Genomic DNA, 26944 nt, shown 5'->3' on the forward strand with positions numbered 1-26944 from the left:
ATAATTCTATTGACTCATTTGCTATGCTTTCAGACTCTTTCGTAAAAGCACATGCCAGTGTCATCAAGGTCGAAACCAGGAAATTGGACCATTTCAAAGTCAAACAGAAGGAGAACGAGATGCTCAGAGAGTTCGTGTCCCGCTTTCAAATGGAACAAATGGATTTGCTGCCGGTCGCTGATGATTGGGTTGTTCAGGCTTTCACTCAAGGACTCAATATTTGAAGCTCGATGGCTTCACAGCAATTAAAGCAAAGCCTGATAGAATACCCTGCCGTTATCTGGACCGATGTACACAATCGGTATCAATCGAAAATCAGAGTCGAAGATGATCAACTCAAGGCACCTTCGAAGTCTATATATCCCGCCAGGACTCTCGATAGACCCAAGAGGGACATTGATCGTGAACCAGAAATAACCCCTCATAGATTAAGCATTGACCCGAAAATTAGTCCGGTGAAGCAGAAGAGGAGGCCCCAGTTCGAGGTCAAACATGCTTTCATCAAGGACGAGGTATCTAAACTCCTCAAAATAGGGTCCATTCGAGAGTTTAAATACCCGGATTGGTTAGCAAACGTAATAGTAGTCCCTAAAAAAGGGAATAAACTAAGAATGTGTGTAGATTACAAAGATTTGAATAAGGCATGCCCCAAAGACTCTTTTTCTTTGCCCAACATCGATCATATGATCGAAGCCACGACCGGCCATGAAATCCTCAGTTTTCTCGATGCCTATTCTGGGTACAACCAGATACGAATGGACCCGTGTGATTAGGAAAAAACATCCTTCATCACTAAAAACGGCACATACTTTTATAATGTAATGTCGTTTGGACTAAAAAAATGCCGGTTTCACATACCAACGCCTAGTAAATAGGATGTTCGAAGAATAAATAGGAAAATTGATGGAAGTTTACATTGACGATATGTTGGTTAAATCCCTGCGAGTAGAGGAGCATTTAAAGAATTTGCAGGAAACCTTCAGTACATTGAAGAAGTACAATATGAAGCTGAATCCAAAAAAATGCGCATGTAGAGTCGGGTCAGGTAAATTTCTCAGGTTCATGGTATCCAACTAAGGAATTGAGATCAACCCTGACAGTATCAAAGCTATCGAATATATCACGGTAGTGGACAATGTGAAGGTCGTGCAAAGACTAACCGGGCTCATCGCCTCCCTGGGGCGATTCATCTCGAGGTCCTCCGATAAGAGTCATCAATTTTTCTCGTTGCTGAAAAAGAAAAACAACTTCACATGGACCCTGGAATGCACACTGTCCTTGGAAGAACTTAAGCGATATTTATCAAGATCGTTGATTCATACCTCGAGGGAAGACGAGCCGTTATACTTGTATTTGGGAATATTTGAGATAGCGGTAAGTTGAGTCCTAGTTCGAAAAGAACAAGGTAGGCAATTTCCGATTTTATTATGTTAGCCGGACCTTGGGTGTGGACGAAACTAGATACCCCCACTTAGAGAAATTGGCACTCGCTTTGCTAAGTGCCTCTAGAAAGCTAAAACCATACTTCCAATGTCACCCCATATGTGTCATGACTACTTATCCGTTAAGGAACGTCATACATAAACCCGAACTCTCGGGTCGATTGGCCAAATGGGCCGTGGAAGTAAGTAGGTACGATATTGAATATTGATCTCGGACCGCCATTAAGTCCCAAATATTGGCAGACTTCATGGCCGACTTTACACCGGACCTGATACCTGAGGACGAAAGAGAGTTATTGGTTAACTTAGGGACATCTTCGGGAATCTGGACCCTCTTTACAGATGGGGCCTCGAACGCCAAAGGGTCCGAACTTGGTATCATACTAAAGCTATCAATAGATAATATAATTAGACAATCTATTAAGACTGTGAAATTGACTAACAACGAGGCCGAATATGAGGCCATGATTGCAGGCCTTGAATTAGTCAAAACCATGGGAGCAGAGGTGATCAAAGCCAAGTGCGACTTCCTCCTTGTGGTAAACCAAGTTAACGGAACATTCGAGGTCAGAGAAGAACGAATGCAGAGATACTTAGACAAGTTACAAGTGACATTACAACGGATCAAAGAATTGACTTCGCAACACGTACATCGGGATCAAAACAGCGAAGCCGATGCCCTCGCTAACTTGGGATCATCGGTCGAAGATAAGGAGTTCAATTAAGGAGAAGTTGTGCAGCTTATGAGATCGGTAGTGGAATAAGGCCATGCCGAGATCAACTCGACGATCCTAACTTAGGACTGGAGGAAAAAGTACGTGGAGTATCTCGGGATAGAAAATTTGCCATCAGACATGAAAGAATCGAGGGCACTGCGTAGAAAAGCAACCCGATTTAGCCTGGCTGGAGATGGAACCTTGTTCAGAAGAACATTCGATGGTCCACTTGAAAAATGTCTAGGACCATGGAAATCATTCAGGCGCCGAATCACTGGTTCGAAAAATAATCAGAGTCGGTTATTACTGGATCGACATGGAAAAAGATGCAAATGAATTCGTTCGAAAATGCGATGAATGACAAAGGCACGCTCCAATGATCCATCGACCTGGGGAGCCGCTGTATTCGGTTTTGTCACCATGGCCTTTCATAAAATGGGGTATGGACATCATCGACCCTCTCCCTCAGGCACCCGATAAAGCTCAATTTATTTTATTTATGACTGATTATTTTTCTAAATGGGTGAAAGTACAGGCGTATGAAAAGGTCATAGAAAAATAAGTCATCGATTTCATCTGGGACCACATCGTATGTCGATTCAGAATACCAGCCGAGATTGTGTGCGACAATGGGAAACAGTTTATTGGCAGCAAAGTAAGCAAGTTTCTCAAAGACCATAAGATCAAAAGAATCTTATCCACTCCTTACCACCCTAGTGGGAATGGACAAGCAGAATCCACCAATAAAATCATAATCCAAAACCTCAGAAAGAGGTTGATCGACGCTAAAGGAAAATGGAAGGAGATGCTACCTGAAGTCCTATGGGCATACCGCACAACCTCGAAATCCAGTACCGGGGCCACCCCATTCTCTTTGGTTTATGGCACCGAAGCTTTAATACCGGTCGAGGTCGGGGAGCCAAGCATTAGATTCCGACATGCAACAAGGGAATCAAATGATGAGGCTATGAGTGCGAGCTTGGAACTATTAGATGAAAGGCGCGAAGCCGCCCTTATCCGTTTGACCATCCAAAAGCAGCAGATTGAGAGATATTATAATCGAAGGGCCATCCTTCGATATTTCAATACTGGGGACTTAGTATTAAGAAAAGTTACACTGAACACCCGAAACCCGAACGAAGGGAAATTGGGGCCGAACTGGGAAGGACCGTACCAAATTATCGAGATCACCAGAAAAGGATCCTACAAGCTCGGAACAATGAACGGAGAGCAATTACCAAACAACTGGAATATATCTCACTTAAAACGATATTATTACTAAGGTACGACCCCAATTCTTTCTCTATTTTTATTTTTTACATATCAAATTTACACTTGCACACAACTTACAAAGTATGATACGCGATCCTAGATCTAAAAGCACGTGTTGCATTATTTTTCCCTATAAACAGTTTTGTCCCAAATGGGTTTTCCGGCAAGGGTTTTAACGAGGCAACAAGTAAATCGTGCTAACTTAGAATCAAAGGCCGATCCTTGAGGATGTCGAAATTAACATGGCATTTCAACTTCGAGGAAAAAAGGCCTCGATCAACACAATTTATTGTAAGGGCCAAACGGTCAAATGAACCGTGCCCGCTTAAGTTCAATAATGGGGTTTGGCATTAGGGCGACAACTGCAGTACATAACATCAATGAGAAATCAACTGAATGAAAAGTAATAAAAGAATACCGAAGGCAGAGCTAAACTTACGTTTCATGTTCCATTTCTCGGGAAATGGCATAGCCGCATCCAGTATTAAGTTCGAGGTCCTCACTCGAACAAATCGACCTAGCCAGCCCCTGTCTCAATCCTCGTCGGTACTCGAAAATAAGGTCTTGGTGGCTTGGTGTGCGAGCTTAATTAACCCTCTTAGGCAAAGTCGAGGGCTGTACAGGCGCATGAGATGGTTGATGGTGAATGGGCATCCCTTGTCCTTTCTCACAAAGAATCAAAGCAGAATAGCGATCCTCCATAATGAAGGATGTATCTACCCGAGCGTCACATCATACCTTTTGTAAAAAGCTATGATAACCGGGTCTAGAGGACCCAACGTGAAAGGATAAGTGTAAATGCTTAAGAAACCCTCAACGTGGGTGGTAATTGATTCTTCAGAGGTAGGAACCACTATGAGTTTGTCTACCCAGTTGCAGTCCTCTTTGACCTTTTCGAGGATGCTCTTCGTGATCGTACATATGTACCTCGAGACCGGTTTGCATTGACCCGGTACCATGGGCGTATTCTCAACTTTGAAATCGGCCACAGTAGGGCACCCAGTAGGGATGTACGATCTCAGAGAGGGTTCCTCAGTAGCAGCGTGAGGAGCGTTTTCAGAAGGTTTTGAAGAAGAAGGTGTTTCTTTTTTAGGAACAGACTCTGAAGTTTTTGCCATTTTTATAAAATATGAAGAAAAAAAGACTGTTGAAAAGGGGAAGCTTTGAGGTTGGCAATGAGAAAACCAGAAGATGAAGAAGATGAAGTTCTTAGAACGAAAGAAGGATATGAGCGTAAAAGTTCTAACAAACGGATTAAAGGGTATTTATAGGTTCCTCAAGCGGCGTCTCATCTCCCGAGGTAGCCGACCGTCAACTGACATACATTTAATGCCTCGAAGACCGGACTGACGGGACATTTTCACTATTCTTATCACCTACGTCATATATCCATCGTCATCGTCATAGTTTATCAGAGTAAGGACCGAAGGTTCATATCATTTTTTATTGATTACTCTCCAAAAAAATAAGGGGACTATCTGTATATGGGTAAAACCGAGCTCGATGCTTGATCGAGCATGTGGAACAATAGACCAGGTTCGACACATCTGCAATAGATGAAAGTTACACATGAAACCGAGCCCGATATCGAGGTTTGAAGTTCGACAAAGACCTGCAGACTTGCCCTCGAGTTTACTAAAGGTGCGACCGATCCTGCTTCTAACGACTTCGAGGAAAAGTTTCGCCAACTCATTCGACAAGGATCCATGATTCTCGCCATTAATCAATCATGATGGAAAAAATCACAAAATTAAGTCAAAAAAGAGCCAACGGTCTACACAATTTCTTATAAAATAATGGTTTAAAAGCTTCATCTCCCTCAATATATAAAGGCAACCGAGTAATTCATGGTAACATATTGTAACATACTTAATAGTACAAGATACCATTTTTTTAGCTTTGTTCATATTATTCTGGTTTTAATAATATCACATCTAAATTCGAAGGAAATTAACCTTGGAAGGTTTAAGTTGTTCAATATGCATGGTTTGTATTTGTTTTTCTAGTTATTCTTCCATATTAAATTTGATTTCTTGCTTTGTATCAAATTAGATCACGCATCCTTAAAACCACGTATAAATTCAATTGTTATCCGATTTTTGGGTAAACAATAAATATAAGGAATACAGACAAGGCAGAGTCTGGAAAAAGCATAATAAATAGTTTCCTTGTCAATAAACAAGTAATTTTCTACCTTTTGAATTCTGATGAAAATTCTATGTACGAATTTCCCAGCTTTTGCCATCTTTACTATCATACCTAGAACCGGGACGAAGCTATATATAACATTCGGTACATTTTTTTTAACTATGATTTGGAACGAACTCAACAGTTTTTGCTTTGATCCTTCATTTATATTAGAAAATTCATTAAATATTATGCATAAATATTTAATTATAAATTCAATAAATAAAACGAGCTATGAATTTTAAAACTCATAAATTTCAAAACCTGAATCCGCCTCTGAATGAAACTGGGGAAGAGTATATAAGTAGAGCTACATTGGACAACTGTCCACATTTTGATAGTCAAATGAAAGCATAATGATATTCTTCTCAATCAGTGGAAGAGCCACATTCAATCAAGGGGTGTTAATCGACACCCCTTCGCCGGAAAATGATATTGTATTGGTAGATACATTTTTCTGTTTTATGTATATTTACTACGTTGACTCCTCTAAATTTTTTAGTGTATTCATATTTTTATATTTTGATATCCTTTGGTGAAAATTCTGACTCTGCCATTGTTCACAATGATGCTTCTCATTTTCATGCTCTTTATCAAATATGTTACTCCACTTTGTGTCCTCTTTATTGTGATGACCCGATAGGTCACTTTGAGTTTTAGCCTTCATTTCTGTATTCTGAGATCTCGAATAGCTTTGTTTAGCCTTTCTCGATTTGTATGTGCAGTCCTTGTCTTTTCCCAAATTTTTTATGTGAAAAATTAATGAAAATGTGAAATTTAACCTTAAGAAAATGAATTGAGTTGACTACGGTCAATACTTTATGTAAACAGCCTCGAATTAGTGTTTTGACGGTCCCGGTGAATCTATATCGTGATTTGAGACTTGGGAGTATATCCAAAATCGAATTCGGAAGTCCTTAACTTGATTTAACGTAATTTGTTGAAAATTAGTAATTTGAAGGCTAAAAGAATTCCTAAGTTTGACCTTAGGTTGACTTTGTTGCTACCGGGTTCAGATTTCGGTTTCGGAACTTGGTATAAGTTCATTTCACTATTTATGACTTGTCTGCAATATTTGGTGCAAAACGGAGTTGATTTGAGAAAAACGGGATTTAACTTATTTCTTACAAACTCTCAACCCTAAATACCCTAGAGGTGATTTTCTAAGAGGCTTTTCTTCCCAAAAATATTGGTAAGCAACTTTAATCCATTTCTTTTCAATTACTCATTACTTTCCAAATATTTTCAACATTAAATCTAGGATTTTCATGGTTGAAATTAGGGATTTGGGTAAAAATTTGGGATTTTGTAAAATTGAGATTTAAATATCAAATTGAGGTCGGATTTCGAAACTAATCACATAATCGAGCTCGTGGGTGAATGGTTAATTGAGTTTTAGTCTGAATCTCGAGTTTTGACCAAGCGAGCCTGGGATTGACTTTTGTTAACTTTTTGAAAAAAGTGTAAAGATCCTTGCTTTATCTATTGTAATATATTTCCCTAGCATTGTTTGATAATATTGAGTCGATTTTGGTTAGATTCGATTAGTTTGGAGGCGGATTTTAGAGGAAAAGCCCCGGTAGAGCTTTGATTTAATTGCGAAGCGAGGTAAGTGTTGGGTCTAACCTTGATTTCAGGGAATTAGGAGCCCTTGAACTATATGTTATGTGAATTACGTGTGTAACAGTGTATATGCGAGGTGACGAGTGTATATACGCCGTCAAAATGATTGTTTCCATGCTTTCCCGTATTTCATTAATTATCTTATTCTATATCTTAACTGTTACATACTTTAAATTGCTTTCTATGTCGTAATTTGCTACTTGTCATTTACTTACTCTTGTATTGGAATTTTTGTTTCTTCCTTGATTCCATCATTAATTGCTACTTACCTTAATTGTCTTATTTGTACACTTTAAATGTCATATATTTGGCTTGTCTTGTTGCTTTGTATTAATTATAGCATTCCTTGATTTGGTATGGGGTTACTTTATTGCTTTGCTTCATATTCATTAATCATAGAGATTCTTGTGAATTGAGTGTTGGATTGATTACATTTATTGAATTTGTTTATGAATTGGGTTGCACGCCGCAACGGTTGTGATATGGTGGAATAAGGGAGGATTTGATATTGATATGGTGGGATCGGGTTGCATGCCGCAACAGATTTTACATGTGATTTTGATATTTATATGGTGAAATAAGGGAGGATTATGATATTGATTATGATTATATGGTGGAATCGGGTTACGCGCCGCAACGAATTTTATATGTTACGCTTGATATTGATTTGGTGAGATAAGGGAGGATTGTGTTATACAGCGGGATCGGGTTGAGAGCCGCAACAGATTGTGTATTTTGTATTCATCGTTGTTATTGTGTTGATTTCCAGTGTTGCTACATGAAATTATGAGATCGGTTATTTTGGGTTCCCTAATTATTATTATTATTATTATTATTATTATTATTATTATTATTATTATTATTATTATTATTATTATTATTATTATTATTATTATTATTATTATTATTATTATTATTATTATTATTATTATTATTATTATTATTATTATTATTATTATTATTATTATTATTATTATTATTATTATTATTATTATTATTATTATTATTATTATTATTATTATTATTATTATTATTATTATTATTATTATTATTATTATTATTATTATTATTATTATTATTATTATTATTATTATTATTATTATTATTATTATTATTATTATTATTATTATTATTATTATTATTATTATTATTATTATTATTATTATTATTATTATTATTATTATTATTATTATTATTATTATTATTATTATTATTATTATTATTATTATTATTATTATTATTATTATTATTATTATTATTATTATTATTATTATTATTATTATTATTATTATTGGCGGTCAGTAGATTACTCGGATCCGGTGCCTGATGGAGACTTGAGGTACATCTGCATGGCGTTCGCAGCCCTGAAGTCCCCTTCTACATCACTCTAGATGTTTACTTTATTTCAGACAATTATGCTTTCATTCAGACTTTTATTTATAGTACTCTAGTCGCTCGTGTACTTGTGACACCAGTTCTGGAATTGTATCTGGATATCGCTGTTATTTTAGTTTACTCACTCTTTTTTAATTTATTCAGTTTCTTGGTTATCATTTAATTTGAATTGTTAAAAAATTGCTAAAAACTATTTCTAACGTTGGCGTGCCTAGCAAGTGAAATGTTAAGTGTCATCAAGATCCCAAAGGTAAAAATTTCGGATCGTGACATTTATGTTGTTTCCGTATTTTGCAATGAAACGTAACTGTTTGGTCTAACCTTAGCTTGAGGGATTAGGAGTTAAGTCCTATTTTCTATGTGGTAATTGTTGAGTACTATGTAAAGGATATATATATATATATATATATATATATATATATATATATATATATATATATATATATAAAAGAGGGAAAAAAGTACTGACTTGGCACCTCTCTTTGTTTTGGAAAGGTATTTATCTACTTTGTCAATATTTTGGCCTTTTCCTACCAATTTCCTAAAAAATCAGAGGGTAAAAAAATGTAAATAAACGGTTGGCTACACCAAAAGACATAACGGATGTAACCCCGAAGGAATGTAACGTATGAGTTATGTCTCTATTCAAACTATAAGTGGTGTTGTGTAAATATGAGATTGAGGCAACTGTGAGTATGACATGAAAGTTTTTAGAGGAGTTACTTTCCTTTCAAAGGGTTACGTATTCCCAAGGTGGAGGTTTCTTTCTCTTAACCTCCTAGATTCTTTCTCATTTTCATTAACTCACTCACCAAAACATATGCTTTCATTTTTGTTGATTGTTTTCTTGATCATGTTAAATTATCAACTTTGTTCTCTAAAAATAATAAAGTGAGGCGGCTATGGCAGTTATTACCTTACTTTGTGTTTATGGTATTTAACCTTTTTGATTTTCTATGTTTTCAGATGCCCTTCACGGAGGTTCAAGGCTAACTAATCTGTGGTGTGTTCATATTTCCTTTTATTGTCCTTTTTCTTAGTAACTTCTCCTTCTTTCATTTATAAAATAGCATTTTTTTTGGTAAATCTTTTAGCTACGGCACAAGGATTAATATATATTTAGTTTACTTATAACAACAAAAAAATCAGTCCATCCATCTATCTATATATGAATAATTGTGGATTCTTCCATTTATATGGTAAGTCTCATTGATCACGAATTGATTTTATCTTTTCCATAACTTTTTCCCCTTTTTTTCCTCTCAAGTTTTTGTCATTTCAATTTATGTTACTGTTTACCCGAAAAATGGATAGAGTTAAATTTGTATGTAGTTCTAAGGATACGTGGTATAACTTGACATGAATCGTAAAGGAAAATAAAAATATCAAATATTGACTGTAAAGGATGAAAAATAAGCAAAGTTGAAAAGAGGATGATTTATGAACAAGCAAGATAAAATGATGTATGAAGCTCCAAAGGATAATCTTCCAATATAGGAATGTATCAATAGTATTTTAGTTACAGTGTATGAATCACTTGATGGATCCCTTTTACAGGAATAATAGCCATCCCTCTTATAGTGGAGGGATCCTACTTTAGATATAATTAAAAATACATAGTGGAAAATCCATGATAAATCAGCTTTTCCCTAGTTTCCGTCGAGATTCCCTTTCTTAGTGCGGCTGTAACGACTCTTGTCTATGAGCTCGATATTGACCCGAGCTCGATTTTGACTCGAGCTCGATTTTGACTCGGGGCCCGGTATTAATTCGGGCTCAGTATTGGTCGGTCTTTGACTCTTAAGCTCGATAACATCGCTTCGCATCATAGTTCGATTTTGGCTTCGAGCTCGATAATGACTTCGAGCTCGGAATTGATCGGCCCCTGAAACTCGAAGCTCGATAACCTGGCTTCGGATCTCATCCCGATATTATGAAGACGCTCTTCGGTCCATTATGTTTCCATCTCGACCAGTCGTTCGAAGGTCGAACTCGATTTTGACCGTATACAGATAGTCCCCTCGTTTCTCGGGAAGGATATAGCGAGAAACGACATAATTTTCCAACAGTACGATTAGATATATACTGACGTTTGCATTGAGTTCAATCATGACGTACGTGATAGCTGTCCCGTCGGTTTAGTTTACCAAGGCATTTAATGCGTGTCAGACGATGGTCGGCCACTGTTGATACTGAACCAACATTGCTCAATCTATAAATAGCCCCTTTCTTTACCATTTATCACTTTTACATCTCGAATCTCCAAATTTTCTAAAGTTCTTTCTTGCATCTTCTGAGTTCATCTGTAAATCTGTGATTTTGCACTGCAAAAATCTTTCTTCTGTGATTTTTACTGCAAAATATTTCTTTAAAATATTAGATCTTTGTTATCTCCTTCCTTTTTCGATATTTAAATCCAAAATGGCGAAAACATCAAAAATCGTTCCTCACAAAGAAAAAACTTCTTCTTCACAGTCTGCCGCCGTCAATACACCGGTGGAACCACGGCCTGAGAAGTGTGTTCCAAGGGCATGTGTTCTTATCTCCAATTTTAAGGTCGATAAAGCCTCGTCGGTGCCTGGTCGATGTGAACCAGTATCGAGGTATATCTGCTCGATAACTAAGGGACACCTCGAGCAGCTGAGAAAAGATTGTAATTGGGAGAAAATAGAAGTGATAATCTCGGCTCCCGAAGAAGATATTACTACTTATGTGAAAGGGTTTTTAAGTGTGTATACTTACCCTTTCACATTGGGCCCTTTCGACCCTGTCATTATCGATTTTTACCGTCAATACCAAATAACCCTAGGCCAAATCCATCCTTCCTTTTGGCGGATCGTTATTCTGATCCACTTTTTTGTGAACAAGATCGAGGGGATGCCTTTCACCCTCGACCATCTTATTAGACTGTATAGCCCCCGCCTCTATCGAGGTGGGCAAATAAAACTCCAGCGCCGGGCTAACAAAGTGCTCTTCTCGAGCATAGACGAGGACAAGGACCGGGGTTGGATGGGCAGGTTCGTTCGAGTGAAGACCTCCGATCTGATCCCGGCCGAGCAGATGCCATTCCCTGAGGAGTGGAACATGAAGCGTAAGTATATTTCGATTGTTAGCTCTTATTGCTTTGCTCCTTCGTTTCTTTCTCACCGATATCGTTTTTTGTGATATATAGTGGTAGCTTGGATGCCCGGTGCTATTTTTGACCTTAAGAGTTGGGTACAGGCCCTGGCTTCGACCTCTATATATGCTGAGCGCTCGTGGTGTGATTTGTCAAAGGGCTGATGGGAGGCCAAAAATCATGGTAAGCCTATTTTCCATGCCATTGTTGGTTTGAACAGAATGTTTTCCATATACTTAACCAATTTTCTTGTACGTAGGCTTGGGCAAAGATGCGGTCATGAGGCCCCCGTCTGGTGAGAAAGAGACTTCGGCCCCAGTTTTGAAACTGACGAAGGACAATAAGAGAAAAAGGGCCTCTACTTCTGAGGATCCAGAATCCAAGACAAGGACGGCTCGTAAGCCGAGGAGGAAAATTATCCCTCTCACCGAAGAATCCGTTCGACGTCTGAGGGATAGAGACGAAGAAGAAGAAGAAGTTGACGGGTCCGTACTGGTAGCCCGAGTGAAGAAAAACATCGATGCCCTAATGGCAGCTGGATCGATGATGGTTTATGAAGCTCCGCCTCGAACTGAGGGGATATCGAAGAAAGATTCGGGTAGAATCCCCAAATCATTAGAGATCGAGGATGCTTCCCACCGAAGTCAACAAACGGTGGGTATATCTGAAAGGGACGGTCCTGAAGCTCTCGAAACTGAGGAGAACGACCCAAGCGAGTCGCTTAGGGCAATAATAATCGGAGACTCGTCCACTCTCCCTTCTTTTTCCAAAGGGGCGATTCGGGAAGCCCAAGCTTTGGGGGCCCTCGAGGTAGACCGGTCTCATGAAGGGGAGGACCCCTTCCGTGATTTGTTTACTGGTGTCGAGGATGTTGCTGGCCCTAGTGATATGTCAGGCCTTTTCTGTGAAGTGCAACAAGCTCTGAATCGGGTAAGCTCTAACTCCCTTCGTTGATACCACTTTCATATTTGCTATTCTTTTCTAACTTCTTTTCTTCTTTCTTTGTAGGTCGCAGCGGTTCATCGAGAAGCATGTTCTCAATCTGGAGCTGAGCTGCGTCGGTACGAGGCCGACCTTCGACAGGTCACGGAGGAGAGGAATGCCCTTAGACTCCTCTTCGAACAAAGGAAAGATGAAATTAAGGACCTTTGAGCTGAATTGGCCAAGGCTCATCAAGACCAGACTGACCTGACCGAGCAGGTAATGATAATCTTAAAAACCCATGGGCTCGATTCTGGAACGGTGGCTAATATTTCGATCTCACAGCTGCAGCAGAAGCTTGAGATGATTGGGAAGCTTCGTGAGGAGGTCGATATGATAAGGGCAGATACCTTGGGATGAAAAGATGGCATGCACCGTCTTGCCGCAGAAAAAGAAACTGCTCGACCCAATTATCATCACCCGAAAACTAACTTCAAAGCATGAAGGAGAAGAGCTCGGTTCAAGCAAGAAAAATAGAGGAGCTCGAGGAACTGTTGGCCTCCAAACTTGCCAAGGCCAAATCTGACGCCGAAAAAGCAAGGGCCAACGTGGATGCATTCGTGGCTGTCTATCAGGCTGATGCAGAAGCTGCTCAGGTACAAGCAAGAGAGGCAGCCGAGACCACTAAAACTCGAGCACATTGGGTTGCTGAACTTGCCAAATGCCAATCTCGGAGGGTGACCCTCGAGGAGATCCATGTTCGAGGTTTCGAACTCACTGAGGAGATAAAAAGGGCTAAAGAGCTCTAAGCCAATGATGACGATGATGATGATGGTAGCAAGAGTGGGTCTGAGAGCGGGGAGGAGCTCGATGGAGAAGAGACCGCCTCCGGAGATAACCAGGAGACTTAGAGTGTTTTTTCCTATTTTTTGTGTAGGGTCCTGTTCGGACGTTGTAAACACTCTTGTATATATATAAAGATATTTTCCTTTCCCGACTTGTCTTTGTTTTATTTTCTGCCTTGTGAAGATCTTGTTTCATTCATGCCTTATGAAAATTTCCATAAATTCGAGGCTTTAGGCATTTTGATCGAATTCAGACCTTGTAGTCTTTATAACCGAGTGAGTGCTTTGCTCAAACTTAGAATAATTGTTAGCCCTTAGGCTTAGTAGTCAAGTGAGTGATTGCTTGAACTCGAACAAAGGTAGCCCGTAGGCTTTATATTCGAGTGAGTGATCGCTCGAACTCGAAGAAAAGTAGCCCGTAGACTTTATTAGTCGAGTGAGTGCTTTGCTCGAACTCGAAGTAAGAGTAGCCCTTAGGCTATTATTGGTCGAGTGAGTGTTTTTCTCGAACTCAAAGTAAGGTAGCCCGTAGGCTTAATAGTCAAGTGAGTGATTGCTCGAACTCGAAGGAAGGTAGCCCGTAGGCTTTATTAGTCGAGTGAGTACTTTGCTCTCATAGGCTTAATAGTCGAGTGAGTGATTGCTCGAACTCGAAGGAAGGTAGCTCGTAGGCTTTATTAGTCGAGTGAGTGCTTTGCTCGAACTCGAAGTAAGGTAGCCCGTAGGCTTAATAGTCGAGTGAGTGATTGCTCGAACTTGAAGAAAGGTAGCCCGTAGGCTTTATTAGTCGAGTGAGTGCTTTTCTTGAACTCGAAGTAAGGTAGCCCGTAGGCTTAATAGTTGAGTGAGTGATTGCTCGAACTCAAAGGAAGGTAGCTCGTAGGTTTTATTAGTCGAGTGAGTGATTTGCTCAAACTCGAAGTAAGGTAGCCCGTAGGCTTAGTAGTCGTGTGAGGGCTTTGCTCGAACTCGAAGTAAGGTAGCCCATAGGCTTAGTGTGGGGCTTGGCCTCATTGATTTATCGGTTGGCAGTCCCCGATTAATGGGGTAATGGTTGATCCTCAAACTTGTTTGCATAATAGATCATGAAATAGAGGATGAGTTTTGAGACATGAGATATCGGCAAAGAAGATGTTTCTTTTATGTAATTGTACATGTGTTCATGTTTTGTACTAGGGATCGAGCAACCTACACGAGCATGGTTCGTTTTGACCATTTGGCTCTTACAATTTTTCCTATCGAAACCCTGTTGTTATGAAGTAACTTTCTTGCATCGAACTTGACATATGAACTTGATATATTTGAGGGTAACGCCCCCCAGTATTTGAGCTTGATTGTAAAGAGGCCTCGGATACTGTTGAATTATTCTAAGTTAGCACGATCAATGGTTGCCTCATTAAAAACCTTGCCGAAAAACTCATCTGGGATAAAATCGGTCTAAGAGAAAAAGAGTGCAACATGTGCTTTCAGGCCTAAGGCTTTGTGTTGAATAACCCATTCTTGTTCTTGGTCGAACTCCTGTAAGGGTTAGTTTCAAAATATAAATGAACATGGGAGGGTCATACCTTAGTAGTAGTATCATTTTAGGTACGACACGTTTCAATTGCTTGGTAGTTGTTTGTCGTTTATAACACAGAGCTTGTAGGATCCTTTACCGATGGTTCGAGTACCCGATACGGTCCTTCCCAGTTTAGACCCAGTTTTCCTTCATTTGAATTTCGGGTGTTGAGGGTGACTTTCCTTAGCACTAAGTCCCCGGTTTTAAAATGGAGAAGATTGGTTCTTCGATTATAGTATCTTTCGATCTGCTATTTTTGGGCGGCCAATCGGATGAGAGCGGCTTCTCACTTTTCATCCAATAATTCGAGGCTAGTATTCATAGCCTCGTGATTTGACTATTCTGTTGTATGTCAAAACCTGGAACTGGGTTCCCCGACTTCGACTGGAATCAAGGCCTCAGAGCTATATACTAAAGAGAACGAAGATGCCCCCGTACTGGATTTTGATGTTGTTCGATATGCCCAAAGGACTTCGGGTAAAATTTCTCTCCATTTCCCTTTAGCGTCGTTCAACCTTTTCTTTATGTTTTGAATGATAGTCTTGTTCGTCAATTCGGCCTGTCCATTCCCACTAGGGTGATACGGCATTGTTAATATCCTTTTTTATTTTATGGTCTTCGAGGAATTTCGTCACCTTACTGCCGATAAATTGTTTTCCAGTGTCACATACTATTTCGGCGGGTATCCCAAATTGACATACGATGTGATCCCAGATGAAGTCTATAACCTCTTTCTCTCTCACTTTCTCGAACGCCTGTGCCTCAGCCCATTTAGAGAAATAGTCAGTCATAAATAAAATGAACTTAGCTTTACCTGTGGCCGATAGCAGAGGGCCGACGATGTACATCCACCATTTTATGAATGGCCATGGGGATAAGACTGAATGAAGTTATTCTCCGGGCTGATGGATCATCGGTGCAAACCTTTGACATTTATCACATTTTCGAACAAACTCCTTAGTGTCTTTTTCTATGCTATCCCAGTAATATCCCGCTCTAATGATTTTTTGTACCAGTGATTCGGTGCCGGTGTGGTTCCCATAAGTGCCATCATGGATCTCTCGTAAAACATAATCGGTGTCTCCTGGTCCTAAGCATACTGCCAATAGTCCATCGAATTTCCTTCTGTATAATGTTCCATCTTCAGCCAATGTGAATCGAGCAGCTTTGATTTGTAGGGTCCTCGATTCTTTAGGGTTTGATGGGATCTTTCCGTTCTTCAAGTATTCAATATATTTATTCCTCCAATCCCAGGTTAAGCTCGTAGAGTTTATCTCGGCATGACCTTCCCCGATCACGGATCTCGAGAGTTCAATGACAGTCCCCGAGCTGATCTCGTCTTCCTCGACTGATGACCCTAAATTTGGAAGTGCATCGGCCTCACTGTTTTGTTCTCGAGGTACATGATGTAAAGTTCATTCTTTGAAACGGTGCAAAGTTACCTGCAGTTTGTCCAAATACCATTGCATTCTATCCTCTCAAACTTTGAAGGTTTTGTTTACTTGGTTTACCACCAGTAAAGAGTCACGCTTGGCTTCAATGACTTCTGCTCCCAAGCTTTTAGCTAGTTCGAGACCTGCAATCTGGACTCGTACTCGGTCTTATTGTTAGTCATCTTAGAAGTTTTGATAGAAACCCTAATAGTGCTACCCGTGGGCGGCTTCAAAACGATGCTTAACCCAGACCCCTTCACATTCGAGGCACCGTCAATGAAGAGGGTCCATACCCCCGATGATATACCCTACTTTAATAAGAGTTCATTTTCAACTTCGGGTACGAGGGTTGGCGTGAAGGCAGCCACGAAGTCCGCTAAAATTTGAGACTTGATAGCTGTCCGGGGTTGATATTCGATATCGTACCCGCTGAGTTCGACGGCCCATTTGGCCAATCGGCCCGATAGTTCGGGCTTGTGCAAAATATTACGAAGTGGGTAAATGGTTAATACGCATATGGGGTGACATTGAAAGTATGGTCTTAACTTTCTAGAGGCGCTTATGAGTACAAGTGTCAATTTCTCTAAGTGAGGATATCTAGTTTCTGCTTCCCCTAAGGTTCGACTTATATAATAAACAGGAAATTGCGTACCTTGCTCCTCTCGAACTAGGACATCACTTACCGCTATTTCCGATACTTCCAAGTACAAGTAAAGTTTCTCATCTGCCTTCAGAGTGTGAAGCAGTGGTGGGCTCGATAGGTATCGCTTCAATTCCTCTAATGCCTGTTGGCATTCCGGGGTCGAGGCGAAATCGTTCTTCTTTTTGAGTAGAGAGAAAAATTGGTGGCTTCAATCTGACGATCTTGAAATGAATCGGCCTAAGGCAGCTATTCGTCTGGTTAGCTTCTGTATGGCTTTTACACTATCCACGATGGTGATGTCTTCGATGGCCTTGGTTTTATCGGGGTTGATTTCGATCCTCCAATTCGATACCATGAAGCCAAGGAACTTGACCGAACCGACCCCGAAAGCCCATTTCTCGGGGTTGAGCTTCATGTTGTATTTCCTTAAAATCTCGAATGTTTCCTGCAAATGAACCAAATGTTCCTCTGCGCGCAGGGACTTAACTAGCATATCGTCAATATAAACTTCCATTGATTTACCTATTTGTTCTTCGAATATTTTATTTACTAGGCGTTGGTAAGTAGCTCCTGTATTTTTTAGCCCAAAGGGCATTACATTATAACAATATGTTCCATACTTGGTGATAAATGAAGTCTTTTCTTGGTCCCGGAATAGGCATCGAGAAAAGTAAGGATCTCGTGGCCGGCCGTGGCATCGATCATGCGATCGATGTTAGGTAGTGGAAAAGAATATTTGGGTCACGCCTTGTTTAAATCATTATAATCTACACATATTCTATGTTTGTTCCCTTTTTTAGGGACTACAACTATATTAGCTAACCATTCGGGATATTTTACCTCCCGAATGGATCCCATTTTGAGAAGTTTAGTTACCTCATCCTTTATGAATGCGTGCATTATCTCGGACTGTGGTCTCCTCTTTTTCTTCACCGGTTTGAACCCGGGGTCCAGGCTTAGCGGATGCGTCGTTATCTTCGGTGGGATCCCTGTCATGTCTAAATGGGACCAAGCAAAACAATCTATGTTATCAATAAGAAATTGAATAAACCTTTTTCTGAGTTCAGGGGTTAATCCCATTCCCAGGTATACCTTTAGCTCGGGCCGGTACTCGATCAATATAACCTATTCTAGCTCTTCGACCGTTGATTTTGAGGGGTTAGAAAGTCCTCCTCTTCTTCTTCTATCTCCTACTTCCCCGATTCGGTCGAGCCTGATGGCTGTGATTTCTATTTGACTTCCTCTTTACCTTTGATGCTCGACCTTTCCAAGGTTGATAGTGTCGATATCAATGTTACCTCATAGACCGCAAACATTTCCTTTGCAGCATGCTATTCCCCGTATACTATTTTTATCACTTGGTGGAGGGTCAAAGGGACTGCCCTCATATTGTGGATCCAAGGTCTTCTGAGCAGGGCATTGTATCTCATGTTACCCTCGATTACATAGAACTTGGTGTCTTGAATTGTTCTATCCATATTCACCGGTAGAATAATCTCCCCTTTATTTGTTTCATTGGCCATATTGAAGCCGTTTAAAACCCGAGTTGCGGGTACGATTTGATTCTGTAGGCCGAGCTATTTTACGACCCTCGATCGGATGATATTCACCGAACTACCTGGATCCAGTAAAAAACGCTTAACTTGACGTTACATAATAAGATAGAAATTACCATAGCGTTGTTGTGGGGCTGAGAAATGCCTTCTGCTTCTTCGTTATTGAATGACAAAGTGACTTCGGGCACATAATCTCGGGTTCATTTTCCCTAGTGGTTGATACTTAGTGTGTTTGAACATGGGTCCCTGTGGAACGTCGACCCCACCGACGATCATATGAATGACATATTGGGGTTCCTCCTGTTCATTTTTCTTGTTGGCGTCTCTTTCTCTGAAATGATTCTTGGCTTGATCGCTGAGGAACTCTCAAAGGTGGCCCTCGTTGAATAGACGGGCTACCTCCTCCCTTAATTGTCTGCAATCCTCGGTCTTGTAACCATGCGTGCCATGATACTTGCACATCAAATTTGAGTTTCTTTGGGAAGGATCGGTCTGTATAGGTCTAGGCTACCTAATATCTTTGATCCTTCCGATTACCGATACAATGCCCAATGCATCGATGCTAAAGTTATATTTCGATAACCGAGATGCCTCTGTGGGATCGGCATACTTGTCAAAACCACTTTTTCTCATAAGTCCCTGAGAACTCTGTCCTCGATCACTTCTTCGATTGTTCCGGGTGAAATTGCGTCTTGAACCATTGTTCCTTTGATCTGCGGTATATGGTTGATATCGGTCTCTGTTCGATCTTAGTTCCCTGTCGATGTCCCTCTGGGTTTTGACTACCGACCTGTTTGGATGTACTGAACTGGAAGGGGCCCCTAGTTGGTCATCTTCGACCCTGATCTTCAATTGATATCGGTTATGCACATCTGCCCAGGTTACGGCCAGATACTCGATCAAACTATGTTTCAACTGACATGATGCTATCGAACTCCACTCTTTCAACCCTTAGGTGAAAGCTTGAACGGCCCAATCATCTGTGATCGGTGGCAATTCCATGCGTTCTATTTGAAATCGTGACACAAACTCCCTCAACATTTCATTACCCCTTTGTCTCACCTTGAAAAAGTCCGATTTCCTCATTGTGACCTTTATGGACCTGCGTGTGCCTTTACGAAAGAATTTGCTAACATGGCGAATGAGTCGATGGAGTTTAGTGGCAGGTTGTGATACCAAATCATTGCTCCCTTCGAAAGGGTCTCTCCGAATTTTTTTAACAGTACAGATTTGATCTCATCATCTTCTAGGTCATTCCCTTTAATGGCACATGTATAAGAGGTAACATGTTCGTTGGGGTCGATCGTTCCATTATATTTAGGAATATCGGGCATGCGAAATATTTTGGGGATCGATTTTGGAGCTGCACTTGGTGGAAAAGGCTTTTGCATGAATTTTTTGGAATCCAAACCCTTCAACACTGGTGGTGCCCCCGGGATCTGATCGACCCTGGAGTTATACGTTTTCACCTTGTTGTCGTTTACCTCGATCTTCCTTTCTACTAATTCTATTCGGTTGGTCAGTTCTTCGAACATTTTAGTAATTTCGGGATTAGTCCCCGATTCTTGCTCATTTGACATTACTATAGCTGGCTCCGTTATGTGGGTGACTTCTCGGGGTGGACTGGGCTCCGGCCTGCTCGGTATCTGGGTTTGACTCTGCAACTGAGCTATCGCTACCTGTTGAGCTTGCAACATTTTGAAAATCATACGGACGTTGATTCTGTTTTCCTCAATGTTATGGGTGTCTCGAGCTGCAGATCGAATACTATCATGAATGCTATTATCAGGTTCAAAATGTTGGTTTTACTCAATGGCTACATGCGAATTAACATCTAATGGTACTTCGACTCGAGCCCCAACGGTATTGACAAGCGGCCTTTCAGCCCTGGGCGTCAAATTGTTATTCTCACCTTGAAGGCCAGCTTCGTTGTCGATAGGTAAGGCCATTAATTGAGAGTTCGTCATTGCTAATTCGAAATCAAAGATACTTTCAACAACAAACGTAAAATGGTGTGTTTTGGAGATTCGTATCAAATAATCACTGTTATCCTTATCCCCATAGTGGGCGCCAAACTGTTTACCCGAAAAACGGATAGAGTTGAATTTGTATGTAGTTCTAAGGATACGTAGTATAACTTGACATGAATCGTAAAGGAAAATAAAAATATCAAATATTGACTGTAAAGGATGAAAAATAAGCAAAGTTGAAAAGAGGATGATTTATGAACAAGCAAGATAAAATGATGTATGAAGCTCCAAAGGATAATCTTCCAATATAGGAATGTATCAATAGTATTTTAGTTACAGTGTATGAATCACTTGATGGATCCCTTTTACAGGAATAATAGCCATCCCTCTTATAGTGGAGGGATCCTATTTTGGATATAATTAAAAATACATAGTGGAAAACCAATGATAAATCAGCTTTTTCCTAGTTTCCGTCGAGATTCCCTTTCTTAGTGCGGCTGTAACGGCTCTTGTCTATGAGCTCAATATTGACCCGAGCTCGATTTTGACTCGAGCTCGATTTTGACTCGGGGCCCGGTATTAATTTGGGCTTAGTATTGGTCGGTCTTTGTCTCTTAAGCTCGATAACATCGCTTCGCATCATAGTTCGATTTTGTATTCGAGCTCGATAATGACTTCGAGCTCGGTATTGATCGATCCCTGAAACTCGAAGCTCGGTAACCTGGCTTCAGATCTCATTCCGATATTAAGAAGACGCTCTTCGGTCCATTATGTTCCCATCTCGACCAGTCGTTCGGAGGCCGAACTCGATTTTGACCGTATACAGTTACAAGTCCAAAAGTCATTTCCCTTCGGTGATGAAAAATAACTCCAACGGTCATTACTACTAGAGTTACAACCGTTTCTTCCCCTAAGACTAAAGATAACCCAATGACCACATTTTAACGTTTGTGAACGCTCTCAATTAATCAATACTTATACTGAATTGCTTTAACAAGTATGTTCCCTTCCATCACACTTTCTACACACACATTAAAATAATAGAATATATGTTAGAAACTAATTAAATTATGAAGGATGGTTAGTTAATTGGTTAACTGCTAATAGTGAATAGAAGGCCTACACACATATATGACTTTTTGTAGACTATATTTTAAATTCGTTGAAATGTTTGGTAAAATATCTGAAGGACAATTTAATACAAAGATAAAATAGGAGGATAATTATGAAAAAAAAAAAAAACTGAAATAAATAACATAGGAAGATGAGAATAAGGTAAGTTATATAATGTCCCAACCAAAAGAAAAGAATTAGTATAATGCGACTCCAAGATAAGAAATCTCTTTGATAATTCATATTCGTCATCTTAGAATTTTAATTTCTGATTTCATAATTTTTTTCTACTTTTTCTGTTTTTACTTTTCCTCTAATTTTGTTTTATTCTTATAAGCGAGTTAAAATGCTGTCTAATGCGTGCTAGAGTGTAACTTTTTATTTTTTCTTAATATTTCATCTAGGTAAGTTAAACATATGAAGAAAATTATAGTCGTTTTATTTTTCTCTTCTTCATTTCATTAAAGAATGAGAATCCATAATTCTTTGTGCTAATTTATGGTGGGAGGACAGCCAGAAAGGAAACCACGAGAACAAAAAAGACAGTTCATAAGACAACTGCAAGTCTTTAAGTATACAACAGATGGAAAAATACTACACAACACTTATCTTTTCTTATTTTCCTAATTATAGATTTAATCATGTTCTACATTATTATTTTAATAGTTAATTGCTAAGTGGAAGGAGAATAAAAGGAATAAATATAATGAAAGACAATTGGTACATTGCCTCTCTCGAGAAAGATTGCCCAATTTCTCTTTTTTCTTTTTGATTTCAATTTTTTTTTTCAGGGTCTAGAAGGCTAAAAGGTAGGGAGGAGAAATTCTAGCCTCTAATTGACCCCGACGCATAAATAATTTTCAAAATCGTGTATTGATATATTCCGTCAATTAAAAGGAAACACATTGGTAAGAAGGCCGACCACATGAGGAAAGAAACCGAAAAACTCGACTTTTTGGGTCGAACCAATTTATAGTAAAAGGGAGGTACAATAATGTAGAATAGTAAAATATACAATTAAAGAGCAAAAGTTTCAAAAAATAATAAGTAGTTTTCTCATAAATTGGGCAATTGTCTAACAATAAATTTGTGTAAACTTTACTCAATGATGAGAAAGGCAAACATTCATTTCGGATTATGGAGAAGGCATCGTTGTAATTTGTTTCTGATGTGACACTTTTGATTGTTACAACAGGTTTGGAATTCATTCTCTATCATTTCTATTAACTTGGAATGTTTCTCACATATTACTTTTTGTTAAAGAATTTTATTCGAGCTATTTAAAAAAAGATAAAAAGATATTAAAATAGTAGATTAGTTTTATTTTATTTAAACATTGATAATATTTAACTATATTTTAAATTTTGATAACCGTGCGAAACGCGGACAAAGTAAACTAGTATAAAATTAAACTGGATTGAACCATTTCGATTTGATTATCGTTATTTATTATTTATAAACCAAACACACAATTAACCCAAAATTGATCGAATCAACTTAATATTTTTGTGATTAAATAAATAAGAGTATGCTTCCTTAAAAGTTTAAACTTTCAGAAGAAATAGACAATCAACAAAGATGAACATGTATTTCAAAGAAGTATTCATCCCGAAATTTAAGAAACTCTACTTTTTGGAATTCAAGATTTGTATTGAATGAGAGCAATCTTCTAGAATTATATAATTTTGTTTTAAAGAAAAGGTTAAATTTTATTTTCTCCGTTCACTTTTACTTATTTACTATATAAAAATATATTTTTATTTTTGTTTGTCTATTTTACCAAATCAAAAGAAAGACAATCTTTTTTTTCTTGTTTTACCCTTATCATTAACTACTTGTAACGACCAGACTGGTCGTTTTGAGATCTAGCGCGTCGTCCGGCAGTTTGAGGCCTTGAACAGCTTCAATTCAGGTATTATGACATGTACGCGTGGTCGAAATTGAATTTCGGGAAGTTTAGAGCTGATTTGGAAAGAAAATTCTAATTTCGGAAGCTTTAAGTTGGAAGAATTGACTAAGGTTTGACTTTTGAGTAAAAGACCCCGGAATCGGGATTTGAAGGTTCCAATAGGTTCGTATGATGATTTCGGACTTGGACATATGTTCGGGTTGAGTATCGGAACATCCGGGAGCATTTCGGTGCGTATTGTGAAAAGTTAGCATTTTGAAGGTTTTAGAATTTCCTAAGATTGGTTTGCGGTGGACTTTGGTATTATTGATGTCCATTTGGGATTTCGAGCCTTGGAATATATTCGTATTGTGATTTATGACTTGTACGCAAAGTTTGGCGTCATTCCGCAATGTTTTGGTATGATTCGGACGCGTTTGTTGAAGTTTAAAAGTTTAAAGAAAGGTTTCGATCGTCAATTCATAATTTTAATGTTGTTTGGTGTGATTTGAGACCTCGCGTAGGTCCGTGTTATGTTATGAAACTTGTTGGTAAGTTCGGACGGGGTCCAGAAGGCTTCGAGTATGTTTCGGACGACTCGCGGATCACTTTGGAGCTTTGTTGTATTGCTGAAGGGCCTGAGTACTGGTGCAATCGCACCTGCGGAAAAAGGGCCGCAGGTGCGATGCCGCAAAAGCGGCCAGGCAAGCACATGAGCAGATTTTGGTTGAGCAGTGCTGGGACCGCATATGCAGTCGTTTCGCTGCAGAAGCGGGACGGCACCTACGGAGTGGGACAACGCAAAAGCTGGGGTGCAGATGCGCATCAGGGCCGCAGAAGCGGCCGAAGACCTGGCCTGGGTTGTCGCAGGTGCGAGATTTGAAGTCGCAGAAGCGACCTTCTCGACTGCAGAAGCGGATTTTTCTGGGCAGTGTGGTTTTAAAAAAAAATGGGGTTTGGCCCATTTTCTTTCATTCTATTTTGGCTTGGGAGATTTTTGGAGAGCTTCAAGGGGAGATTTTCATCAGCCATTGCAAGGTAAGTAATTTTCACATAATTTAGTAAAATACTTGGATTATATACGGATTTGCACATAAATATTTATGAAAATTTTGGGATTTTAAGAAGAAGACCTAGAATTGATAGTTTTGGATTTTCACCATGATTTTGAAAATGAAATTAGGAATAAATTATATATTTGAGTTCGTGGTGTTATGGGTAAAGTCTATATTCGAAAATATTCGGAATCCGAGCACGTGGGCCCGAAGAATGACTTTATTGACTTTTTGAGCGGAGTTGGAAATCATTATAAATTGTTAAATTCTAAGTATTGAAGTATATTTTGATTAATTTACACGTTGTTTGACTAGTTTTGGGACGTTTGGATCTGAGTTGAGGTGTTAGAGAGGCGTTGGAGCCGGCTATAGAACTTCGGAGTAAGGTAAGTCTCTTGTCTAACATTGTGAGGGAAAAACTACTCCCTAGGTGATGTAATTGCTATGTGATACTAGTTGTGGGTGTTACGTACGCATGAGGTGATGAGAGTCAGTACGTAGCTAAAGCATATTTATGTTCGGGTAGACTTAGGACCTTATCATGTAATATTTGAAATATTTGAACTCATTCTGCTGGCTTAATTACTTGAACTTGTAATTGAAATTAATTTGAAATAAATATATGTATACTAGGCCGAGCCTTATCACCTTGAGTTGTTGGCTAGTTATTTTGAGAAACGGTAAAGATTATATTCACTTTCTGCTTATGTATTGTATTGTAAGCACGTGTCTCGTAATTCTATAACTTTCTTCCTTTCTTGTGGAGCGGGTCGAACGCCTCGATAGAATAATAGATGCATCTATGGTTCGTGCCGCTCGACCCTCGGCAGTGTACATATTATTCTGGATCGGGCTGAACGACCTCGGCATAATCGTACGTTATATCACTGGTAGTCCGAACATTCACGAGATTATCCTTCCACTAATGCTTGACATTTTACATGGTACTTCTTATCCGCTATTTCTGATACTTGACACATCTGAGCTGATGGTTGTGTGCTTCACATCTGCTTATTATTTTATTATATTATTTTGTTGGACCTCTAGTAAGTGTCAATGTGACCCCTCGTCACTACTTCTTCGGGGTTAGGCTAGATACTTAGTGGGTACGCATTGATTTACGTACACATGCTGCACAGCTGCACTAAATGTGCAGGATCTGACAGGTTCATTTGGTAATCATCTTGGTGCGTAGACGCAGTTATTTAGGAGACTTTACGTGAGGTGCATCCCACACTACGTATCGCAGTCCATAGAGTCTCTATCGTACTATTTATCTTATCCTGTCTCATTTTCATTCTAGACATATGTTGTATTATTATTGTACTCCTTAGTAAATACTCATGCACTTGTGACACCGTGTTTTGGGATATACTAGTTGGTACTTATGGTTCTGTATATTTGTATCGCCTTTCATTTCTCTTACAAACTACAAATTTTGTACATTCCCGCGGATTTAAAAATGTAAATTTTCTTTCTTATTAAAACTTATAATTTCAAAAGTAATAAAATGAGTAATTAAATAGATCAATCACCGTTGGCTTGCCTGACGGGAATGTTAGGCGCCATCACAACCTATAGTAAATTTTGGGGTCGTGACAGCTTGGTATCAGAGCGTTAGGTTCACTTGGATCTCACGAGTCATGAGCACGTCTATTAGAGGCTTGCGGATCGGTACATAGACGTCTGTACTTATCTTCGAGAGGCTACAAGGCTGTTAGGAGCACTCCCCTTCTTGATTCCTCATCATGCGATTTGATTCCACTTAGGCTTGTGCCTTTAATTCCTTCCTACTCAATCTTACGAGACGTGGGGCGCTTGTTATCAATTGGGAGTCAAGAAGTTTTAGTGGTACTGCAGACGTGGTGCAGGATATTTTTCCCTGCGTGTTCGTGCAGGCTATTATCATCGCCTTGCGAAAGGATGTTCTGTCATTTCATCTCAGTATCGGTTTTTCCTATGGTTTTGAGGCTATGCACAGATTGCTATGATGTTCACGCATTGTTATCTCACAATGTCAGGTGTAATGGTAAGGTGCTTGTCTATGTGTCGAGCTAGTAAATAACTCGAAAGGAGGATCTCTCAATGCGTAGTTTAGGGTTCGGCATTTAATTCCAGCGGGAGAAAGACAATCAGTCTATGGATGTTCAGGCCTTGATTAATGGAGTAACGAGACTTGATATTTTTGGCATGGTGGAATCCTCATTTG

General features: G+C 39.3%; 1 protein-coding gene across 4 annotated transcripts; it reads left to right on the top strand.

Moving 5' to 3' along the window:
• Positions 1-9256: 9256 nt before the first annotated feature.
• Positions 9257-13669, top strand: LOC107812015 (uncharacterized). Of its 4 annotated transcripts, none has more exons than XM_075252030.1 (6): positions 9257-9388; positions 9602-11726; positions 11808-11936; positions 12013-12683; positions 12762-12953; positions 13020-13669. In XM_075252030.1, exons 4-5 carry the CDS (start codon positions 12033-12035, stop codon positions 12903-12905), a joined length of 795 nt encoding a protein of 264 aa, XP_075108131.1. In that variant the 5' UTR covers positions 9257-9388; positions 9602-11726; positions 11808-11936; positions 12013-12032; the 3' UTR covers positions 12906-12953; positions 13020-13669. The 4 variants fall into 4 exon arrangements, with proteins under 4 accessions (XP_075108131.1, XP_075108132.1, XP_016492524.1 ...); XM_075252031.1 differs by having other exon boundaries at positions 9602-9638; XM_016637038.2 differs by having other exon boundaries at positions 9602-9638; positions 11858-11936.
• The last annotated feature ends 13275 nt before the right edge of the window (positions 13670-26944 follow it).

The sequence above is a fragment of the Nicotiana tabacum genome, chromosome 4 (assembly GCF_000715075.1).
Source record: "Nicotiana tabacum cultivar K326 chromosome 4, ASM71507v2, whole genome shotgun sequence".
NCBI lineage: Eukaryota > Viridiplantae > Streptophyta > Magnoliopsida > Solanales > Solanaceae > Nicotiana > Nicotiana tabacum.